The sequence below is a fragment of the Hypanus sabinus genome, chromosome 26, assembly GCF_030144855.1.
Source record: "Hypanus sabinus isolate sHypSab1 chromosome 26, sHypSab1.hap1, whole genome shotgun sequence".
Taxonomy (NCBI): Eukaryota; Metazoa; Chordata; class Chondrichthyes; order Myliobatiformes; family Dasyatidae; genus Hypanus; species Hypanus sabinus.
Window position 1 is genome coordinate 41,720,905 of NC_082731.1, and position 20,976 is coordinate 41,741,880.

Consider the following 20,976-nt stretch of genomic DNA (forward strand, 5'->3'; position numbering starts at 1 on the left):
GTTAACTGTAATCACAGTATTTCCCCTCAAGGATATTGGAAGCAAGTTTAGCAAGGGAAGCAAGGGAAGTTTCTTAAGGGAACTGGGTGAACAAAGTTAGTGAACGATATAAATTGTGTTTTTCAAATCAACTTCATTTTGAAATCCTGCTTCACAAAAGCATCTTTAAAAACGGAATGGACGGTGGTGTAGTGGTTAGCAGGACGGTTTACGGTACCGGCGACCGGGGTTCAATTCCCGCCGCTGCCTTTGTGTCTTCTACCTGTGACCATGCGGGTTTTCTTCGGGTGCTCCGGTTTCCTCCCACGGTCCGAGGTTAACTGGTCTTTGTAAACTGTCCCGTGGTTAGGCGAGGGTTAAACCTGCTGGCCAGTGCTGATTGAGGCCCCGGAAGGGCCTCACACGTAATCAGAGATAGGTTTAATATCACTGGCATATGTCATGTAAAAATGCGTAATGATAGGAAAAAATATAAATAGATATGTAAAATAGTTGACTTAAGTAATCCATAAATTATTTTTTTTAAGTGGTGAGGTAGTGTTCAATTCAGAAATCGTTGAGTGTGTGCCTTCAGGCTCCTGTACCTCCTGATGGTAGCAATGAGAAGAGGGCTTTCTTAATGATGGATGCTGCCTTTTCGAGGCATCCCTGTAAATGTATAAAACATTTGGACCTGAGATTTAATTGGGAAAAACGATTAGCTGGGTTGAGTTTAATTAATCACAGGGGAAGGCTATTGGGTCTAACAAGTTGATGCCACCTCCCAGCCTCGTGCCTTTACATCTCTGCAACCTGCTGTGTCTCTCACCTGGCCGTCAACTGCTCACTGGCTGTTTGTGTTGTCCACCCGCATTAAAGGAGGGTGAAGAGGTTTAGGGGTGAATGGAAGGATTTGAAGTCAAAGATCAGTATTGAAAGTACGGGGATTTCTTGAGGTTGCAGGCACAGAGTTGATGGTCAGGGACTCAGCAGGTATTTTAAGGTAACTGTCGAAAGAGAGTGGGATTAACTGGGTACTCAAGAGAAACGAGCCTGCAGTAGTTGGAATCTGGAGCACTGCCTGGAGGAGCAAATTACAAACAGGAGAAAATCTGCCGATGCTGGAAGTCCAGAGCGACACTCACAAGGTGCTGGAGGAACTCAGCATCGATGGAAATGAGTGGCTAGCGGACATTTTGGGCCGAGACCCTTCTTCAGGACTGGAAAGGAAGGGGAGAAGGTGCCAGAATGAAAAGGGAAGGAGGCTAGCTGGAAGGTGATGGGTGAAGCCTATCGGGTGGGAAAGGTCAAGCGGCTGGAGAGGAAGGAATCTGATAGGAGAGGAGAGTGGAACGTAGGAGAAAGGGAAGGAGGAGGGGGAGGTGAGAAGAGGTCAGAGACCAGAGTGGGGAACAGAAGAAAAGGAGAGGGAGAGGGGACATTTTTTTCGCCAAAGGAGCAATCGACGTTCATGCGATCAGGTTGGAGACAACCCCATCATGATACGAGGTGTTGCTCCACCACCCTGAGGGTGGCCTCATCTCGGCATAAGAGGAGGCCGTGGACCCACTTGTCAGAACGGAATGGGAATGAAAATGGAAGCTCCACCTTTGGCGGGGAGGCGAGGTGGGAGGTGAATGGGCAGGTGCACCATTTGACCGCTTGTAGGGATAAGTGCCAGGAAGGACGAGTGGACAAGGAATAGTGGAGGAAGCGACAGCTGTGGGAAGAGGAGGAGAGGGGAGTGTGTGGGAGTGGGATCCCTTTGAAGATCGCGGAAGTTGCGGAGAATGACGTGTTGAGGGAACTCAGCAGGCCGGGAGGATTCCTTCTTCCGCCCTTTATGTCTTCCAGCTTCTTGCGTTATCGCCCCTCCCCCTCCTATCGACCCATCACCTTCCAACCTTTGCCCCTCCCTCTTCCCCCACCTTCTCATTCTGGCTTCTGCCCCTTCCCTTTCCAATCCTGATGAAGGATCTTGTCAGATCAGAGAACATCCATGGGGATGAATTAACTGTCAACGTTTTGGGTCGAGACCTTTCACCAGGACTTAAGCGACATCAAAACAATCAGACAGACAGACAAACATACTTTATTGATCCCGAGGGAAATTGGGTTTCATTAGTCGCACCAACCAAGAATAGTGTAGAGATATAGCAATATAAAACCATAAATAATTAAATAATAATAACGCGTAAATTATGCCAAGTGGCAAGTTAAGTCAATTCCTGGTGGAGGGTCTCAGCCAGAAGCGTTGGCTATCTGTTACCCCTCGGTAGATGCTGCCTGGCCTGCTGAGGTCCTCCTGCATTTTGTGCGTGCTGCAGCTTTTAAGAAACCGGTTTACATTGGAAAAGAGGTTGACGATCTGTGCGCAGCAAGGACCCGCAGGAAGTGGCTGCCCTGCGGGGTGAGGTTGAAATTTGTAAGTCCCGTCACCACAGTGAGACTCTCTGTTTGTTTTTTTTTTGCAGAAGAAGGCGAATTTTTCCTGAAGGTTCTGATCCCCAGTTACGCTGCAGGCTCGATAATCGGGAAGGGCGGACAGACCATCGTCCAGCTGCAGAAGGAGACGGGTGCCACCATTAAGCTTTCCAAATCCAAAGACTTCTACCCAGGTAAATGCCCCTCACTGGTGTGCGCACGCCTCCCGGGGCGTTGCTTCAGGTGGCAAATGATCTGTTGAGGCCAAGGGCCGATCGGGTAGAGCCTGCTGCGGCAGCTTTGTTGTCTTGAGGTGATAAAGAGTGTGGAGAAGCTGTGGTCACTGACTACTAGGTGTATGGTTCATTATGGTCCAGGAGTTTCAGCCTTGAAGTGGAAAGGTTGCATGCTTTAAGAAGAACTGGACTTGTTCATTGTCTACCCAACTCCCACCACCCACCGTCCTCCTTTGTCCCATATTCCCAGTTCTCTATCCTTCCCCAGTGTCTCCCGAATCATCTGTCTGCAGTCTCCACATCTGTCCCGCCTACCGGAGCGTACCCAATCCACCCACCCTCTTCAAGATTATTCCTCTGCACGCGAGTACGGAGAGGCACAGGCACAGTTGAATGAGCCCCAGCTGGGGGCAAATATGAAACTTGTGAAGATTCAGTTGCTGCTCCTTCCCGCCGAGAGGTTCGAAGGTGCATTGTCCTGTTGAGGCATGCACGTGCAATACAATTCTGGTATTCGCCTTCTCCCGATAGCCACGAAATACAGAAAGACCCTGGGTGTCGGCGAAAAAGAAAGATTTCAACCCCCCCCCCCCCCCAAACCGGCATGAAAAATTAAAGAAAGCAAACCCCAAAATCCACCACTTCTTGTAGCGAAAAAAACCAGCCACGATAACAATCAACGACCCTCAACACATAACCATGACCCCCCCCCCCCCCATTCGCAGAAGTACCAAAACCCCAGCCACCCATGTGGGAGGAGACCAGAGCATCCGGAGGACACGGGGAGAACTTACAAACTCCTTACAGGCGGTGGCGGGAATTGAACCTGGGTCGCCGGTACTGTACTACCGCGATGCCCCCAAATCGATCCACCGACTCCCGACTTCGCTCCTGACTTCTTCGTTTTCGCCTCTGCAGAGCACGACTTGGGTCTGTACCAAAGGAGGGGTGTAATGCTCCTTCCCTCCACTGGCCTGCAGGTCCCCCCTGTAACGCCTGCTCAACCCCCACCCCCCGATCAGGGTCACGTGAAACCATGGGAGCAGGTGGTGGACTGTCGTACGAGCAGCCGGTGCAGATCACAAGTCCTGGTGATGCGACCACTGACGCCAGGCAGACAATCTCTGAAGAGTATTGACAATGGCTGGGGTCGCCCGTCTGGTAAAGACACTGCCCAGAAGAAGGCAATGGCAAACCACTTCTGTGGAAAATTTTGTCAAGAACCATCATGGGCCTGGAAAGACCATGATTGCCCACGTCAGACAATGTGGCACAACATAAAGAAAATTGCCTCTAGCGTGCACGGGGACTGTGAATGCGTCAACATAAAAATGTTTCCATTCTCTTTATATCCTGTAGTTCTAGATGGTGGGTTCTCTCTGCCTTTTGATGAGTTCAAGGTACATTTATGACCTGACTGCTCACACTTGCTCGTTTCCCATATCCCTGAGTAGCTCTGGGTAATGAAAATCCATCAATCTCAGATTTAATTTTAACAATTAATGGCCACTATCAATTGTCCAGGGACTTCGAACACTCAGAGTGAGAATCAGGGTTTAATATCGCCGGCACAGGCTGTGAAATTTGTTAACTTTGCGGCAGCAGTACAACGAAGTACCTGATCATATAGAGAACACAATTACAGTAAATACATATAAATGTATATTAAACAGTTAACTTAAATAAGCAGTGCAAAAAGAGAGGAAAAAAGGATTGTTCATGGGTTTAATGTCCATTCAGAAATCAGATGGCAGAGGGGAGGAAGCTGTTCCTGAATCACTGAGTGTGTGTCTTCAGGCTTCTGTACCTCCTCCCTGATGGTAGCAGAGAGAGGAGGACATGTCCTGGGTGATGGGGGTCCTTAATGATGGCTGCCGCCTTTCTGAAGCACTGGCTCACTGAGAATGTCTTGGATACTATGGAGTCTATACCCACGATGGAACTGGTTAATTTTACGACTCGCTAGAGGTTCTTTCAGTCCTGGGCAGTAGCCCTCCCCCCATGCACCGCAACCCTATATGTAAGACCATAAGGCAAATGAGCAGAATTAGGCCATTCAGCCCATCGAGTCTGCTCCACCACTCCATCATGGCTGATTTGGTATCCCTCTCAACCTCATTGTAACCTTTGACGCCCTGACTAATCAAGGACCTTTCAATCTCGGCTTTAAATGCACCCAATGACTTGGCCTCCACAGGTGCCTGTGGCAATGGATTCCACAGATTCACCAGCCACAGGGCTAAAGAAATTCCTCCTCTTCTCTGTTCCAAAGGGCCACCCTTCTATTCTGAGGCTGTGCCCTCTTGCCCTAGGCTCTCCCACCATAGAAAGCATCCTCACCACATCCACTCCACCTCATCATCGTCATTATGTGCCATGTTGTATGACATCATCATTATGCGCTGTATTGTATGACATGGGTGATCATGGTCTTTCCATGACCATGATTGTTCTTGGTAATTTTTCTACAGAAGTGGTTTGCCATTGCCTTCTTCTGGGCAGTGTCTTTACAAGACGGGTGAGCCCAGCCATTGTCAATACCCTTCAGAGAATGTCTGCCTGGCGTCAGTGGTCACAAAACCAGGTCTTGTGATCTGCACCGGCTGCTCGTACGACCATCCACCACCTGCTCCCATGGCTTCACGTGACCCTGATTGGGGCTAACCAGGGTCTACACCTTGCCCAAGGGTGACCTGCGAAGGAGTGCCTTACAGCTCCTCTGTATCTCCACCTCACCACCATCTCCACCACTCTATTTCATTAAGAAACAAATAACTGTAATTTTCCTGAATATTTGGTTCCATCTTTTCATTCTCACACACCGCCCCACAGGTTTTTCAGCTCCTCAGGCAGCAGAAATAGTTTCAATCCATCCACTTTATCCTCAATGTCTAGGTTTCTTTTTTCCCTGTAAGTGGCCTTCTAAATTCCAGGGAAATGCAGTCCCAGTTTCTGTGATAAATTATCCCCAGCCCCAGCTCTCTCATAACAGCACTGGGAGTTTTGGCCTAGATTTTGTGTTTGAGTGTCTGGGACAGGATTTGAGCCCACGATGAGTAATGAGATCATGTGGGATAGAGTACTGAATTAGGCCCCTCGGCCTAGCAATCGCCCATTTGCTCTGATCATACGATAGGAGTAATGGGATCATATGGTCACATAGTATGGAATCAGGCCTCTCGGCCTAGCGATTGCCCATTTACTCTGATCGTATGATAGGGCCTTCTTATTCTCATCACCTTCCGAAAAAAACTCTACACACTTATTTAGTGTGTACATCTACTTTATTTAGTAGATGTACATCGCTTTATTACTACATCATTTTACTACATCACTTTATTTAGTGATATATCTCGTAGGCCCTTCCAGCCCTTTGGGCCTCACCACCTCAGCAATCCCCAACAAATCCAATCAAGCCTAACCCAATCACGGGACAGTGTACCAATTAACCTTCCCAGTTCCTCCTTGGACTGTGGGAGGAAACTCACGCATTCCACACGGAGGATGTACGGAGGCTCCTTATGGAACGGTGCCGGAATTGAGTTCCCAGAGAGCCCCCAGCTGTTACAGCCTTGTGCTAACCACTACAAATGCAATGCCACAGATAGCCGTCGAGGCCGAGTCGTTGGGCGTGTTTAAAGCGGAGGCTAGCAGCTTCTCGATCGGCAAAGGTCAGAGGTAATAGGGGGAAGGCGGCAGAATCAGAATCCCGGTTCTGAATGGGGTTGAGAGGGAAAATAAATCAGCCATGATGGAGTGGTGAAGTAGACTCAATGGTCTACCTCAGAATGGACTGATTTTTATGGACACAGAACAGTCAGTTGAGGCTAGAAATTCAGGATAGCACTCACAAACTCAGCAGATCAGGGAACTCCTGTGGTGAGGAATGGACAGTCGAAGTTTTAGGTCAAGACCTTCCATCAGAACATAAGGGGCATCAAGACAATCAAGTCCTGGTGAAGGGTCTCAGCCAGAAGCTCTGGCAGCACTCTAGAGTGGCCAAACACAGGCCGACGGCATCGAACACACGCTCGCCTACTGTTCTCGTCCATGCTGATTTCAACCCTGCTCGGTGCTTTAGCTGGCGAATGATGGAGCCGATGGAAGGTTCGCATTCCACCGTTAGGCCTCACGCTCCCCCTCAGCCACGGTAAATTCTCTCAGATTCAGCACAAAATTCTCCCAGATCGCGCAGTCAGCACAAAAGCACACTATTAAAATGCAAATTACAGGTGCCAATCGCACAATTAGTAGCAGAAGTATACTAAAAAGAAGAAACTGAAACTGAAAAAGCAATTTCGTGAACTGTTGCCGGGACAGTTTCGTGAACTGCTGCCGGGACAGTTTCGTGAACTGCGGGACGTCGCCGTTAGTTGCTGCCGCCATCTTGGTCCTGAATGACAAATCCCTTATTCTGAGACTCTTTCATGGATTCAGACTCCCGGCTAAGGAAGGCATTGTCTACACTGCGAGGATTTTGAATGTTTGAAAGAGTTTGCCTCTCCCACAGAATGCAGGCTCGGTCTGGACCAACAGGTTCTGGGTGACCTGTTTCCGAGCTGCTGCTTCACAGTGCAAAGACCTGGCTTTGATTCTGGCAGATCTGGAAGAGCTGAGTTATTTGGCAAGACTGAATACGTTAGGGCTTTCTTCCTTGAGAGGAGATTTAATAGAGGTATGCAAAATTACGAGGGGTATAGATCGGGTAAAAGCAAGCAGGCTTCATTTTCCGCCGGGGTTGGGTGGGGCTACAACCAGAGGTCATGGGTTAAGGGTGAAAGGTGAAAGGTTTAGGGGGAGTGCGAGGGGAAACCTCTTCGCTCAAAGAGTTGTGAGGGTGTGGAACGAGCTGCCAGTGTAACTGGTGAATGAGAGCTCCATTTCAACATTTGCACAGGTACGTGGAAGGCTGTGGTCCCGGTGCAGGTCGATGGGAGCAGGAACAGCATGGACTAGATGGGCCGAAGGGCCTGTTTGTGTCCATGACTCGATGATTCCTGTGCTGTCGGTCTGGAGTTTGCACCTTTTCCCTCCGACAGCTTATTTTCCCTCCCTGGGTGCTCTGGGTTTCTCCCACATTCTGAAGACTTGCGGGTTACTGGGTTAACCGGCCACTGGAAATTACCCCTCGAGTGGAATTACGGGAATGTGGGGAGACTGGGAAAAGGGAGTGAGATTAACGGAAACTGCGGATGCTGGTATCTGGAGCACCGGTCTGCCAGAGGAACTCAGCAGGTTGGCCTGTATCTGGGTGAAGAGGAATAACTGAAATTGCTCTGTTTCTCCACCGACAATGTTTCAGGCCAAGACCCCTCATCAGGACTGACTGATGAAGAGTCTTGGTCCAAAACATTGACTGTCTCCTTAGATGCTGCCTGGCCTGATTTTTCCTCCAGCATTTTGTGTGTGTGTGTGTGTGTGTGTGTGTGTGTGTGTGTGTGTGTGTGTGTGTGTGTGTGTGTGTGTGTGTGTGTGTGTGTTACTTAAAATTAGAGCATAAGACCATAAAATATAGGAGCAGAATTGGGCCATTTGGCCCATCGAGTCTGTCCTGCCATTTCATCATGGCAGATCCATTTTCCCTCTCAGCCCCAGTCTCCTGTCTTCTCCCCGTATCCCTTCACGCCCTGACCAATCAAGAACCTATCAACCTCTGCCTTAAATGACTTGGCCTCCACAGTCTGTGGCTACGAATTCCACAGATTCACCACCCTCTGGCTAAAGAAATTCCTCCCCATCTCCATTCTAAGTGGTCGTCCCTCTGTTCTGAGGCTGTGTCCTCTGGTCTTAGATGGATTCTGTGAACCTTTGCTGTATCAGCCACGTCAGACCGAGATTGACATTAGGCCTACAGGCCAGTGTGCCTGAACTTGTTAATTATTGACTTATCTAGAGTCATTAAGGCCTGGTGTTTTCTGGTTAATCTTGTCAGGTAAATTGTGACTATCATGGGTTTTCTGCGTTCAACAATTGTTTCAGGTGAACTTCTGTTTCACACTCATCGTGGGGTTCTTGTGTGTGTCTTGAGAATGATTTGTCTGGCAGTGTCATTCAGTCAGGCCACTGAAATTCCACTGAATAAACTCGTATTCCTGGCTCGGCATGGGAGACTGTTGTTCCTCCACCCCTGTGTTTGGTTTGTCAGCACACACCATATGATATTCCTGCAGAGTGGGAGCAGGGTGACCTTTCACTTCCTGTTGTCTTGTGACATTGGGGCTTGTCCTTCATCCGCGGTCAATGGTCATCCCCCCTCCTGTCCCCCAGCAGTGGCCAATGGTCATCCCCCTCCTGTCCTTCATCCGCGGCCAATGGTCACCCCCCTCCTGTCCCCCAGCAGTGGCCAATGGTCACCCCCCTCCTGTCTCCCAGCAGTGGCCAATGGTCACCCCCCTCCTGTCCCCCAACAGAGCCAATGGTCAACCCCCTCCTGTCCCCCAGCAGAGCCAATGGTCAACCCCCTCCTGTCCCCCAGCAGAGTCAATGGTCATCCCCCTCCTGTCCCCCAGCAGAGTCAATGGTCACCCCCCTCCTGTCCCCCAACAGAGCCAATGGTCAACCCCCTCCTGTCCCCCAGCAGAGCCAATGGTCAACCCCCTCCTGTCCCCCAGCAGAGTCAATGGTCATCCCCCTCCTGTCCCCCAGCAGAGTCAATGGTCATCCCCTTCCTGTCCCCCAACAGAGCCAATGGTCAACCCCCTCCTGTCCCCCAGCAGAGCCAATGGTCAACCCCCTCCTGTCCCCCAGCAGAGTCAATGGTCATCCCCTTCCTGTCCCCCAACAGAGCCAATGGTCAACCCCCTCCTGTCCCCCAGCAGAGCCAATGGTCAACCTCCTCAGTCCCCCAGCAGTGGCCAATGGTCATCCCCCTCCTGTCCTGTGGTCTCGTCAGGGCCAGCTCGGTCACACCCGTTTCCTTGGGAGGGTCCTCTAGGATGTCTGCTCCAGTCCCATCCTCTGCAAGGCTTCTGGTTAAAGAACAGGCTGTTTAATCTGAGTGTGGGGATGTAAACGTGGCTTTGCTTGGCCCTCAAGCGTGACTAGATTGATCCTGTGTTAATGCAGACAGATGGCGCGTCTCCGACACCACCTCCCCCCCAGTATCTCTGTCTCCTCCACCAAAGAGGGTTCAAAGAACTGACTGGGGGGGGGTGGGGGGAGAGGACGTGTTCCGCACAAGATGTCACGGGGCCTTGCGCGTAGTCAGGAGTTTTGCATGTCAATGAGGTTGTGTTCATGTGTAAATGAGTGGCCGCACCTGCTCCCGGGCACCTCTGACCCGGTCAAAATTGGTGGGGTGGCCACTGTTTTTTTGTGCTTGGTTCACTGGCCGCAGGCATCGTCGGCCACGCCCGCACCCCTTTGTCTCCTCCGTCAGCCTCAAGGTTATCACCGAGTCTCTCCCCTCCCACCGTAACTCTTGCTCTCTGCTCCCTGTGATTCTGAATGGTCTCCGTCCCCTGCGCTGTTACCGCGGTTCTGTAATTCACGGATCGGACTGTGGACAGTAGTTCAAACTGGACTCTTTTCAGTTCTACCTCTTCATGTTCTGTCATCCCTCCTTGTGGCCGCTTGTACGATTTGTTCAAGGTTTTTTGAGCGAGCGGGAATTTGCTGTTCTTGTTGCACTTTGTGCGACTTGTTAGTTGTTTTTTTGCGCGGGTGGGTGTCTGATACTCTTGTTGCCGCTTGTGTGGTTTGTTTCTTGTTTATGTATGTGGCGGCGGGGGGGAGGTTGATGTCTTTCTTTGAATGCTGTCCATGCTTTTCTTTGTTTAGCCTGGCTGTCTGGAGAAGATGAGTCTCAGAGTTGTATACGGCAGGCGTACTTTGATAAGAACCAGTGGGGTGGTGGGGGTGGGGGGGAGCTTTTGTTCCGCTTGAGGTGATGACAAGCCGTCACGGAGGGAGTGTGGGTCACCTACAGGCCCGGGACAGGTCAGGTAGGTCCACGTGAGGAAGGATGCAGGTGAAAGTGAAAACAGGAGGAAATCTGCAGATGCTGGAAATTCAAAATGCTGGTGGAACACAGCAGGCCAGGCAGCATCTATAGGGAGAAGCACTGTCAATGTTTCGGGCCGAGACCCTTCGTCAGGACTAACCGAAAGGAAAGATAGTAAGAGATTTGAAAGTAGTGGGGGGAAGGGGGAAATGTGAAATGATAGGAGAAGACCGGAGGGGGTGGGATGAAGCTAAGAGCTGGAAAGGTGATTGGCGAAAGTGATACAGAGCTGGAGAAGGGAAAGGATCATGGGACTGGAGGCCTCGGGAGAAAGAAAGGGGGAGGGGGGAGCACCAGAGGGAGATGGAGAACAGGCAAATAACTATTATGTCAGGGATGGGGTAAGAATGGGAGGAGGGGCATTAACAGAAGTTAGAGAAGTCAATGTTCATGCCATCAGGTTGGAGGCTACCCAGCCGGTATATAAGGTGTTGTTCCTCCAACCTGAGTGTGGCTTCATCTTGACAGTAGAGGAGGCCATGGATAGGCATATCAGAATGGGTATGGGACGTGGAAAGTGAAGGTTAGTTTGCGAGATTCGCCATGTTAACAAACTGAGTAGTAATTTAACTTAATGGTGGTAGGAAGCAGAGGACAGTAGTATTTCAGAATGAAGATTGGTGAGCTGCAGCATGCCATGGAGAGCAGTGCTGGGTCCACTGTTGTTCACGCTACAGATGAAAGTACTGGAGACACCAAAATTGGTAGCAGAGTAGCATTAGGCGGCCTCAGCTTCCAATAGGTTACGGATCCCGTAAGATACGGGATGGAAGGAATGGAAAACACGAGGAAATGGGCTGCCTGGCCTGCTGCGTTCCACCGGCATTCTGTGTGTGTTGCTGGAAGGAATGGAAGTTGGAGTGTAACTCAGCCAAGTGCCAGGCGGTACATTTTGGGAATTTATTTTTAAGAGATGAGAGCATGATGACAGGCTCTCTCAGACCACCGAGTGTGTGTCCCCTGAGCTGTACATAGAACAGTACAGCTCAGTACAGGCCCTTCAGCCCACAATGACGTGCCGACCCTTAAACCCTGCCTCCCGTGTCCAATCAATCTTATTAATCCGTAAGTGTTCAGAACGTGGAGGGAAACTGATCACGAGGAGAACGCACGAACTCCCTACGGACAGTGGCAGAAACGAACCCGGGTTTCTGGAGTTATAAGAGCTTTGCCGCACCCCGGGTCTGGGGGGGGTGGGGGGGAGGTCAGGACGCGCACAGGAAATGGCAGACCTCCAGGGAGTGTCGTTGAGCAGACAGACCTGAGGTCTGAAGGATCTGGATCTCTGAACGTGGCAGCACAGGTAGCCTGGGTGGCGAGGAAGGCCCTCGGCCTGTTTGGCTGAGAAATTGGGGTGCAGAACTGGGACGTGAATGGTGCAAAAGGTTGCTTGGGCCACATTTATTGTGTGTGGTCTGGTCCCCAAACTATAGGGATGATCTGACTATGTTTAGAAAGATTCACAAGGGCATTATGTGGATTGGAGAGGTTGAGTTTTATTTATTTATTTAAAATTTTTTAAAAATGTTACGTTGCATCTCTGTCGCAGTGTACAAACAATAAGAAAGGGGAATGTGGGAGGATATTGCCCGAACACAAAAATTGTTTGTGTACAGGTATGGACAGTCAGGTACACAGTCGATGTGTATTGATGAATCTGACGGCCTGGCAGAAGAATCTGCCCTGTAGCCTGTCGCTCCTGGCCTTAATGCTGTAGTAATGTTTGTCAGATGGAAGCAGCTGAAACAGTTTGTGGTTGGGGTGGTTGGAGACCCTGATGATCCTCTGGGCCCGTTTTACGCACCGGCTGCTGTAAATGTCCTGAATAGCGGGAAGTTCACACCTACAGATGCGCTGGGCTGTCCGCACCACTCTCTGCAGAGTCCTGTGGTTGAGGGAGGTAGAGTTCCCGTACCAGGCAGTGATGCAGCCAGACAGGATGCTCTCGGCCGTGCCCCTGTCGAAAGTCCTGAGGATTTGGGGTCTCATGCTAAACTTTCTCGGCTGTCTGAGATGAAAGAGGCGCTGCCGTGCTTTTTTCACCACACAGGTGGTACGTGAGATCCTCAGTGATGTGTGTACCAAGGAGCTTGATACTACTCACCCTCTCAATGACAGTCCCGTTAATGTCAAGTAAAGACTGGACAGTCTGGGTGTGTTCTCCCTGGAGTGGTAGTAATGCTGGTTGGCATTCGCAGATGGGCTGAAGGCCTGTTTCTGTGCTATACGTTCATTACCCTACAGTGCTGCTTGTGTGTGGTGTGAGTGAGTGAGTGGGATGAAAGGGCGTGTCTTATTCTACTGAGTTCTTCCCCCTTTTTCTTCACCCTCTCTTCCCCCTCTGTCTTCTCCCTGTCTCCCTATCTCCCTTCCCCCTCAGCCCTTCTCTTCCCCACTCTTTACCCTCCCCTTCCCGTTCCACTTCTCCCTCACCACTTTCCCCACTTTCCCTATTCCCCATTTCCCCTTCCCCTTCACCCCTTGCCCCTCACCCCTCCCCTTCCCCCATCCCCATCACCTTCACCCTGTTCCCCTTCACCCTTCCCCTTTCCCCTTTCTCCATCCCCTTCCCCTTTCTCCATCCCCTTCCCCTTTCTCCTTCACCCTGTTCCCCTTCACCCTTCCCCCTTTACCCCTTTTCCCCTCCCCTTCCCCTTCCCCCTCTTCCCCTTCCCTCTTTTCCTTCTTCCTGCTTCCACCTTCCCCTTCCCATTCCCGCTCTCCGTCCATCCCTCTTCTCACCCTTGCACGAGTGGGTTTTGTGCATGGTCTGATCGTTGGCGCATGTAAACATATGTGTGTGCCTCTGAATTTGAGTGTGAGTATATCTGTGCGCACGTGCATGCGTATCTATGTACGTGTGTGTGTGCGTGTGCATATCTCTGTGTGTGTGGTGTGTGTGTTTAGTGTGTGTGCGTGTATGTGTGTGTGTGTGAGTGTGTGTGTTTAATGTGTGTGTTTAGTGTGCGTGTTTAGTGTGTGTGCATGTGTTTGTGTGTTTAGTATGTGTGTTTAGTGTGTGTGCGTGTGTTCATGTGTGTGTGTGTGTGTTTGTGTGTGTGTGTGTGTGTATCTGTGTGTGCGAGTGTGTGTGTGTTTGTGTGTGTGTGTGTGTGCGAGAGTGTGTGTGTGTGTGTGTTTGTGTGTGTGTGTGCGTGTGTATTTGATTCTGTCTCTGCAGATGAGCTGCTCCGTGGCCGTGTTGCCTGTGATTGGCGGATGAGGCACTGCAGTGTGTGAAATGCTGGCGAGATGCTGATTGCGGAGGGGGGCTGTGTGTGTGTCCATTTGGGGGTCACTTCCCTGTCAGAGTGGTACAATGCCAGTGCATTACTGAGCACCTCGGGTGCCAAGTACCCCGCCACATCCCCAGCAGCCCCCCACAGCTCGCTCGCACCCCCCAAGGTCCTGTGGTCCCCCCTCCTCCTCCGAATCCAGCTGTGATCTTTATTTGTAATGGAGGGGTGGGGCAGAGCAGGAAATTTATTTGGATCAGCTTCCTTCAGTAATAAGCAAGTCGGACTCTACCACGGGCAGAGGGAGAGATGGCGGGGGATGGCACTCTGCTCTGACTCTCCATTTGACATGACTGCGTGCCAGGATTCTCCCCACCCCCCAGCTCCCTGCGCTCCACCAGCCCCTGATGCCTACGTTTCAATCTCCCCGGGTCTGCAGTCGACTTGTGTCCTCTATGTGCCTTATTGAGCCTGTCTCTGATCTTTCTGTGCCTCTTGCGGAGCCAGAGGAGTATGTCGTTGCGTCTGTACGCGGTACTGCGTGCGTGTGAAACTCTGGCTCTCTCTCTCATCTTTATACCTGTCTCTGCCTGTGCTTAACTCCCTGTGCACACGGGGGTCTCTGATTTTGCCTTTGACATGACGCTGCTGAATTATTAACACAAGAGATTCTGGAAATCCAGAGAAACACGTGCACCCAAAATGCTGGAGGAGCTCAGCAGGCCTGAGATGTCGACTCTTTGCTCCTTTCCACGGATGGGGCCTGACCTCTCGAGTTCCTCCGGCATTTTCTAGCGCGTTGCTCCCGCTCTCTCCTGTCTTGCTCCTTCTGCAGGCGTCCCCTCGTCCCAGGTTCCGGGCCGTCCCCTGTGCAAGCCCGGAGACAGGCAGGCCCCCCTCCTGTGAAGCCCACTGTGGGGAGTCCTCCCGCAGAGGAAAGGCAGTCGCGGAGCTAAATCCTATAAATCTCCGCGCACGGGGGGGACAACCCCTGACTGGAATTAAATGCACCTCACAGGGAGCTGCGGAGCTCGGGCCTCGGGCAGACTGCACACGTTGCAGGCTGAAAGTGCTCGCAGGGCACGCGTCGCTCGACCGTCTTCCCCGTCCTTCCCACTCCACCCCAGATCACTGCGCGAAGGGGGGAGAGTGTTTGGAACTGTGATTGGCTGGGGATGGGGTGGGGGGGAGTGCGGAAGCGGCCGACTTACGCACAGCAAGACCCCATGGGCATCGGAGTGACGAGGGGCCATTTCCCGGCTGTGTTAGCCGACAGGCGGGCAGCTGTCGGGAGGCAGCCGAATCTCCCACCCGCCCCACCGTGGAGAGAGGCCATTCAGCCCGTCGAGTCCAAACCAGACGGCAAAGAAAGAACCACAGATACGCAAGGGATGTGGAATTTATTGAGATAGAGCGCAGGGTAAGCCCTTCTGGCCCCTTGAGTTGCGCTGCCCAGCAATCCCCTGACTTAATCCGAGCCTAACTGTGGGGCAGGTTGCAACAACCAAGCTCTGGGCCGCGGGAGGAAACCGGAGCACCTGGAGAAGACCCACGCGGTCACGGGGAGAATGTACCGGCAGCTCGCACCCCCCCCCCCCACCCTCTTGTTCCGGCTTCTGCCCCCTTCCCTTTCCAGTCTGATCAGGGGACCCCGTATACCTCGATGGCTCCAGTGCTCCGAGCCTTCATAAAGCACTGGAGAGGCCTCACATGGAGTATTGTGAGCGGGTTTGGGCCATTATCTGAGAAAGGAGACATTGCCTCAAGATTTAGGACGGAGATGAGGAGAAACGTTTTTCTCAGTGAGTGGTGAATCTGTGGAATTCTCTGCAAGGGGAAGCAGTTGAGGCTTCCTCACTAAATATATTTAAGAAGCAGTTAGATAGATTTTTACACAGTCGGGGAATTAAGGGTTATGGGGAAAAGGTTGAGTTTACAGACAGATCAGCCATGATTTTATTGAATGGCGGGGCAGGCTCGATGGGCCGGATGGCCTACTCCTGCTCCTATTTCTTATGTTCTTATGAAAGGATGTGCTGACGTTGGAGAGGGTTCAAATGAGGTTCACAAAAATCACTCCAGGATTGAAAAGCTTAATCATATGAGGAGTTCTGAGGCACTGGGGCTGAATTCACTCGAATTGAGGTGGGTGGGATCTCATTGAAACCCATCAAACGCTGAAGGACCTCGATGATGTGGATGTAGTGGGGGAGTCTTAAGACTGGGGACACAGCCTCACAGTGGAGAGACGTCCATTTAGAACGGAGATGAGGAGGAATTTCTTTAGCCAGAGAGCAGTGAATCTGTGGAGTTCAAGTGGAAGTCTTTATGTCTATTTAAGGCAGAGGTTGATAGATTCTTGATTGGTCAGGGCCTGAAGGATAAGGGGAGAACGGAGGAGATTGGGGACTGACAGGAAAAATGGATCAGCCATGAGGAAATGTCGGGGCAGACTCAATGGGTCAAATGACCGAGTTCTGCTTCTATGGTCTTATAATGCGAAAAGCAAACAAATAGGTTGGGCAACTTGGACCAGTTATGACCAAAAGTGTCCGCTTCTGTGGAGTATGAGGTGAGGACTCCTCCACGGCGTCTCTGTCTGTGGGCCCTTCCTGGGGTCAAAGTTGTCCTCCGACTTCCCAGGTTTCACAGGGCTGAGGTGAGGGCGCCCCTCCACCAGGTGACGATCGCTAGCCGCAGTTCCAGCTGCTTCACAGTAAGCGTGTGTGTGTGCGTAAATTAGTTAGTTAAATTAAATAGAAATAAAAAAAGTAGTGAGGTAATGTTCATGGGTTCAATGCCCATTCAGAAATTGGATGGCAGAGGGGAAGAAGCTGTTCCTGAATCGTTGTGTGTGTGTCTTCAGGCTCCTGTACCTCCTCCCTGATGGCAGAGGGGAAGAAACTGTTCCTGAATCATTGAGTGTGTCTCTTCAGGCTCCTGTACCTCCTCCCTGATGGCAGAGGGGAAGAAGCTGTTCCTGAATCGTTGAGTGTGTGTCTTCAGGCTCCTGTACCTCCTCCCTGATGGCAGAGGGGAAGAAGCTGTTCCTGAATCGCTGAGTGTGTGTCTTCAGGCTCCTGTACCTCCTCCCTGACGGCAGAGGGGAAGAAGCTGTTCCTGAATCGCTGAGTGTGTGTCTTCAGGCTCCTGTACCTCCTCCCTGACGGCAGAGGGGAAGAAGCTGTTCCTGAATCGTTGAGTGTGTGTCTTCAGGCTCCTGTACCTCCTCCCTGACGGCAGAGGGGAAGAAGCTGTTCCTGAATCGCTGAGTGTGTGTCTTCAGGCTCCTGTACCTCCTCCCTGATGGCAGAGGGGAAGAAGCTGTTCCTGAATCGTTGAGTGTGTGTCTTCAGGCTCCTGTACCTCCTCCCTGATGGCAGAGGGGAAGAAGCTGTTCCTGAATCGTTGTGTGTGTGTCTTCAGGCTCCTGTACCTCCTCCCTGATGGCAGAGGGGAAGAAGCTGTTCCTGAATCGCTGAGTTTGTGCTTTCGGGCTCCTGTACCTCCTCCCTGATGGCAGAGGGGAAGAAACTGTTCCTGAATCATTGAGTGTGTGTCTTCAGGCTCCTGTACCTCCTCCCTGATGGCAGAGGGGAAGAAGCTGTTCCTGAATCATTGAGTGTGTGTCTTCAGGCTCCTGTACCTCCTCCCTGATGGTAGCAATGAGAAGAGAGAATGTCCTGGGTGATGGGGGTCCTTAATGATGGATGCCTCCTGTTTGATGTCCTGGATACTATGAAGGTTTAGTACCCATGATGGGCATCGCTCCTTGAAGGTGTCCTGGATACTACAGAGGCTGGTGCCCATGATGGAGCTGTCTGTGTTTACAACTCCCTGTAGCTTACTTCGATCCTGTACAGTAGCCCCCCCCCACCCCCACACCAGACGGTGATGCAGCCAGTTAGAATTCTCTCCATGGTACATCTGTAGAAATTCGAGAGTGTTTTTGGTGACATACCGGATCTCCTCAGGCTCCTAATGAAATATAGCCACTGACGTGACTTCTTTGTAGCTGCATGGATATGTTAGACTCTCAGAGATATTGACACCCGGGATATTGAAATTGCTCACTCTGTCCAATTCTGATCCCTCAATAGGACTTTGTCCTACTCTCTCTGAAGTCCACAATCAGTGCTTTCGTCTTCCTGACGTTGAGTTCAAGGTTGTTGCCGTGGCACCACTCAACCAGCTGATAGATCCCACTCCTGCGCGGCCTTTCATTACCACCTGAAATTCTGCAGCAACTGCAGGATTTGGTAGCAGCAGATCAGCAGCGTTCACAAAACAAAATAAATCTTTTTTTTTCCAAGAAATAACTCAACCACAATTTAAAAAAAAGTCCGTTTTACTTCCAAGTTGTCATGGTGTTGTTATGGGGAAGCGGGTTCATGGTTTATTGAGTGAGGCAGAAGATATTAATTTCGAGAGGGCACATTAACCATTTACTTACAGAGAAACAGTGAAACACTTCACCAGCGATCCTGAGAAACATCTCGGGATGCGCTGGGACTCTTCATCAGTGATGTAACCTGGAGTCATCGGGTCTTCCGGGTCTTTCAAATCAGACACTCTTGTCCAGCCAGGGCTGACCAGGCCCAGGCTTCTATCCCAGCAGCACTGCTCCATGAAGCCGGCTGGTGGCGTAGTGGCATCAGCGCCGGACTTTGGAGCCAATGGTCTCGAGTTCGAATCCGGCCGGCTCCCTTGCACGCTTTCCATCCTTGCTGGGTTGAGCGTCAAGCTGGCAACTCGGCCTCGTAAAAACAAGAAAGCCTGCTAGAAAAACGCCGTCACAACGGCGTCCCGATGACTCCTCTCGGAGTTGAGGGTTTCCTTCTTCTTCTTCATTGGTCCGCGGGCCACATCTCTTGATCCGCAGCCGTCCAAGCAGATCCTGTGGCTCTTTCCTTTGACCAGCAGAGTGAGCAGCCAGCAGATGCTCCATCCCACACCTCCACGGCTGGCATCATGCCCTCTGGCACCGCTCAACCAGCTCCTGGTATCTGCCTTTCTTGCGCTCAATCTGCTTCCAGTTCTCTCGTGCCCACCATATGAGTCAAACAAGGCCTCGCCTAAGCCACTCAGAGTTACAAAAACTGACACTGACCACTCAGTAACACTTCGATTTCAACAGGTACTTTATTAAAGTCTCACCAGGTTACAGAACTAGAAAACTAAGCATTCGACAAATGGAAACTTAGCGGGTGGGCCCTCCTGTATCTGCAGCACACTTTCCTGATGGTCTTTAGCATCTTTGGGGTGGAGAGGAGCCCCTGCAGACAAAGGAACACATATGAGTCTCTTGCAGGTGCTATTCTGATACCCCGAGGTGCCTGAAACTAGAAACCGGTGCATCCTTTGAACGTGCCAATCAACGGCCAGTGCCTTTCGAAACTATCCCGCCACATAACAAGCGTTGCAGTGCTGAGGTGGTGAATAAGGTTCTGCAGGTTGGTTCAAGAACTGAATGGTTGAAGGCAAGTCAGTGTTCCTGAACCTGCCGGTGTGAGAGGCCCGGGCGGGGAAGGTGGAGTGTCCGAGACTTGAATCGAGACACGATTTCGAGACTGAAGTGAGAACAGGGTTCTTGGCTGGATCCTGGACGAGAAGCCAAACAAGATGGAAGCCCCAAACGCTTTTGCAGACTGAACCGAGGCTGAGTTGACGACTGAGCTCCAAACCAGAGTTCAGGTGCTCTTTTAAGTACCCAAATCTTGGTGCCCCAAAATGGCCGCCAGTTAGTGGAGCGGACCAGACTCGTTAAAGGGGCCGCACCAGCTATCCGTACTCTGGAGTCTCTCCTAAACCCTGGAGGCTGGCGGGGTCAGGTGTGTAAGCTAACCGTGTGTACCTCGGGTTTCTGTATATCGTCCCCAATGGCAGCTGTGAGATGATGGCAAGGTCTGCCCAGAGCAAGCTGAAGGTGGTGCATGGCATCCTTGCCTTTGTTGGGTGGGGACTTGACCGTAAGAGCCAGAATAAACAGTCGGCGCTTCAGGCCGACTCCTTTCGTCAGGACCGCGGTCTCGGCTCATCGACTGTTTCCATAGGTGCTGAGTTAAGTGAAGAAGTTTGTGTTGTAACAGCACTGCAGTGCAATGCACAAAATATACTGCAAATTACAGTAAGAAAAAGACAAAATAGACACTAATAGAAAATTAGTGAGGTAGTATTCATGGACTGTTAGAGACCTGATAGCAGAGAGGAAGAAGCTGTTCCCAAAATGTCTTCCTGTACCTGGTGGTGATAATGAGAAGAGGGTGGAGGGGTTTCTTCATGATGGATTCCATCATTTTTTGAGGCATTGCCTCTTGAAGATGGTTGATGTTCTGTATGTATGAATTGCCCTTAGGGTTTAGGGGAGGGGTAGAATCTAGGAGCAGCTGGTGGGACTGTGGGGAAAGCAGGACTAAAATGTAAATGGGCGGTTGATGGTCGGAGCCTTCTCCGTAGGCCGGAAGAGCCTGTTCCCTTGCTCTGCTTCCCCACGACAGGAGGGGCTCGGGTGCAGGGGGTGCGCGGGCACCGGAGAGGCGAGGAGGGGCAGGTGAGATTCCGAGGAAGGCCGGTTGTGTAAGTTCCCTGGTGAACTCTTTCTACAGTGCACCATGATCACCGACGGAGGGCTGGCGTTGTATCCATGCAGCTCCGGCGAAGCAGCGCCCAACCCCTCGAGCACCCTGGGAATAAAGACTTTGTCAACACTGCGAACTTGACGGCAATGTGCTCCGTAGCACAATTGAAAGGGGAAGGGGGTGGTGTGTGTGTGTGTGTGTGTGTGTGTGTGTGTGTGTGTGTGTGTGTGTGTGTGTGTGTGTGTGTGTGTGTGTGTGTGTGTGTGTGTGTGTGTGTGTGTGTGTGTGAGTTTGTGTGTGTGTGTGTCTTTGTGCGCATTCTTCCCCTTCAGTCCCAACAAGGGTCCTGCTCGTGCGTCACTTTAGAAGTGATTATTCCGGCTTCTGCAATCTTCTCCAGGCTCTGCAGTGTTTTTCCAGCACATCAGTATTCCAAGCGCGTCTGTGGCTTCTCTCCTTCTCTGCTGCTTTCTCCCCCCCTGCCTGCAACTCCTCTTTTCTTCGGCCTACCCTACTCTGGG

The 20,976-nt window shown here is 51.3% G+C and overlaps 1 protein-coding gene across 1 annotated transcript in view; it reads left to right on the forward strand.

The window, feature by feature from the left end:
• LOC132381483 (RNA-binding protein Nova-1-like) overlaps positions 1-20,976 on the forward strand; it is a 465,660-nt gene that overhangs the window by 293,914 nt on the left and 150,770 nt on the right. The window contains exon 2 of the mRNA XM_059950927.1: positions 2,454-2,597. Coding sequence (XP_059806910.1) covers positions 2,454-2,597 — 144 coding nt within the window. The remainder of the gene's footprint in view (positions 1-2,453; positions 2,598-20,976) is intronic.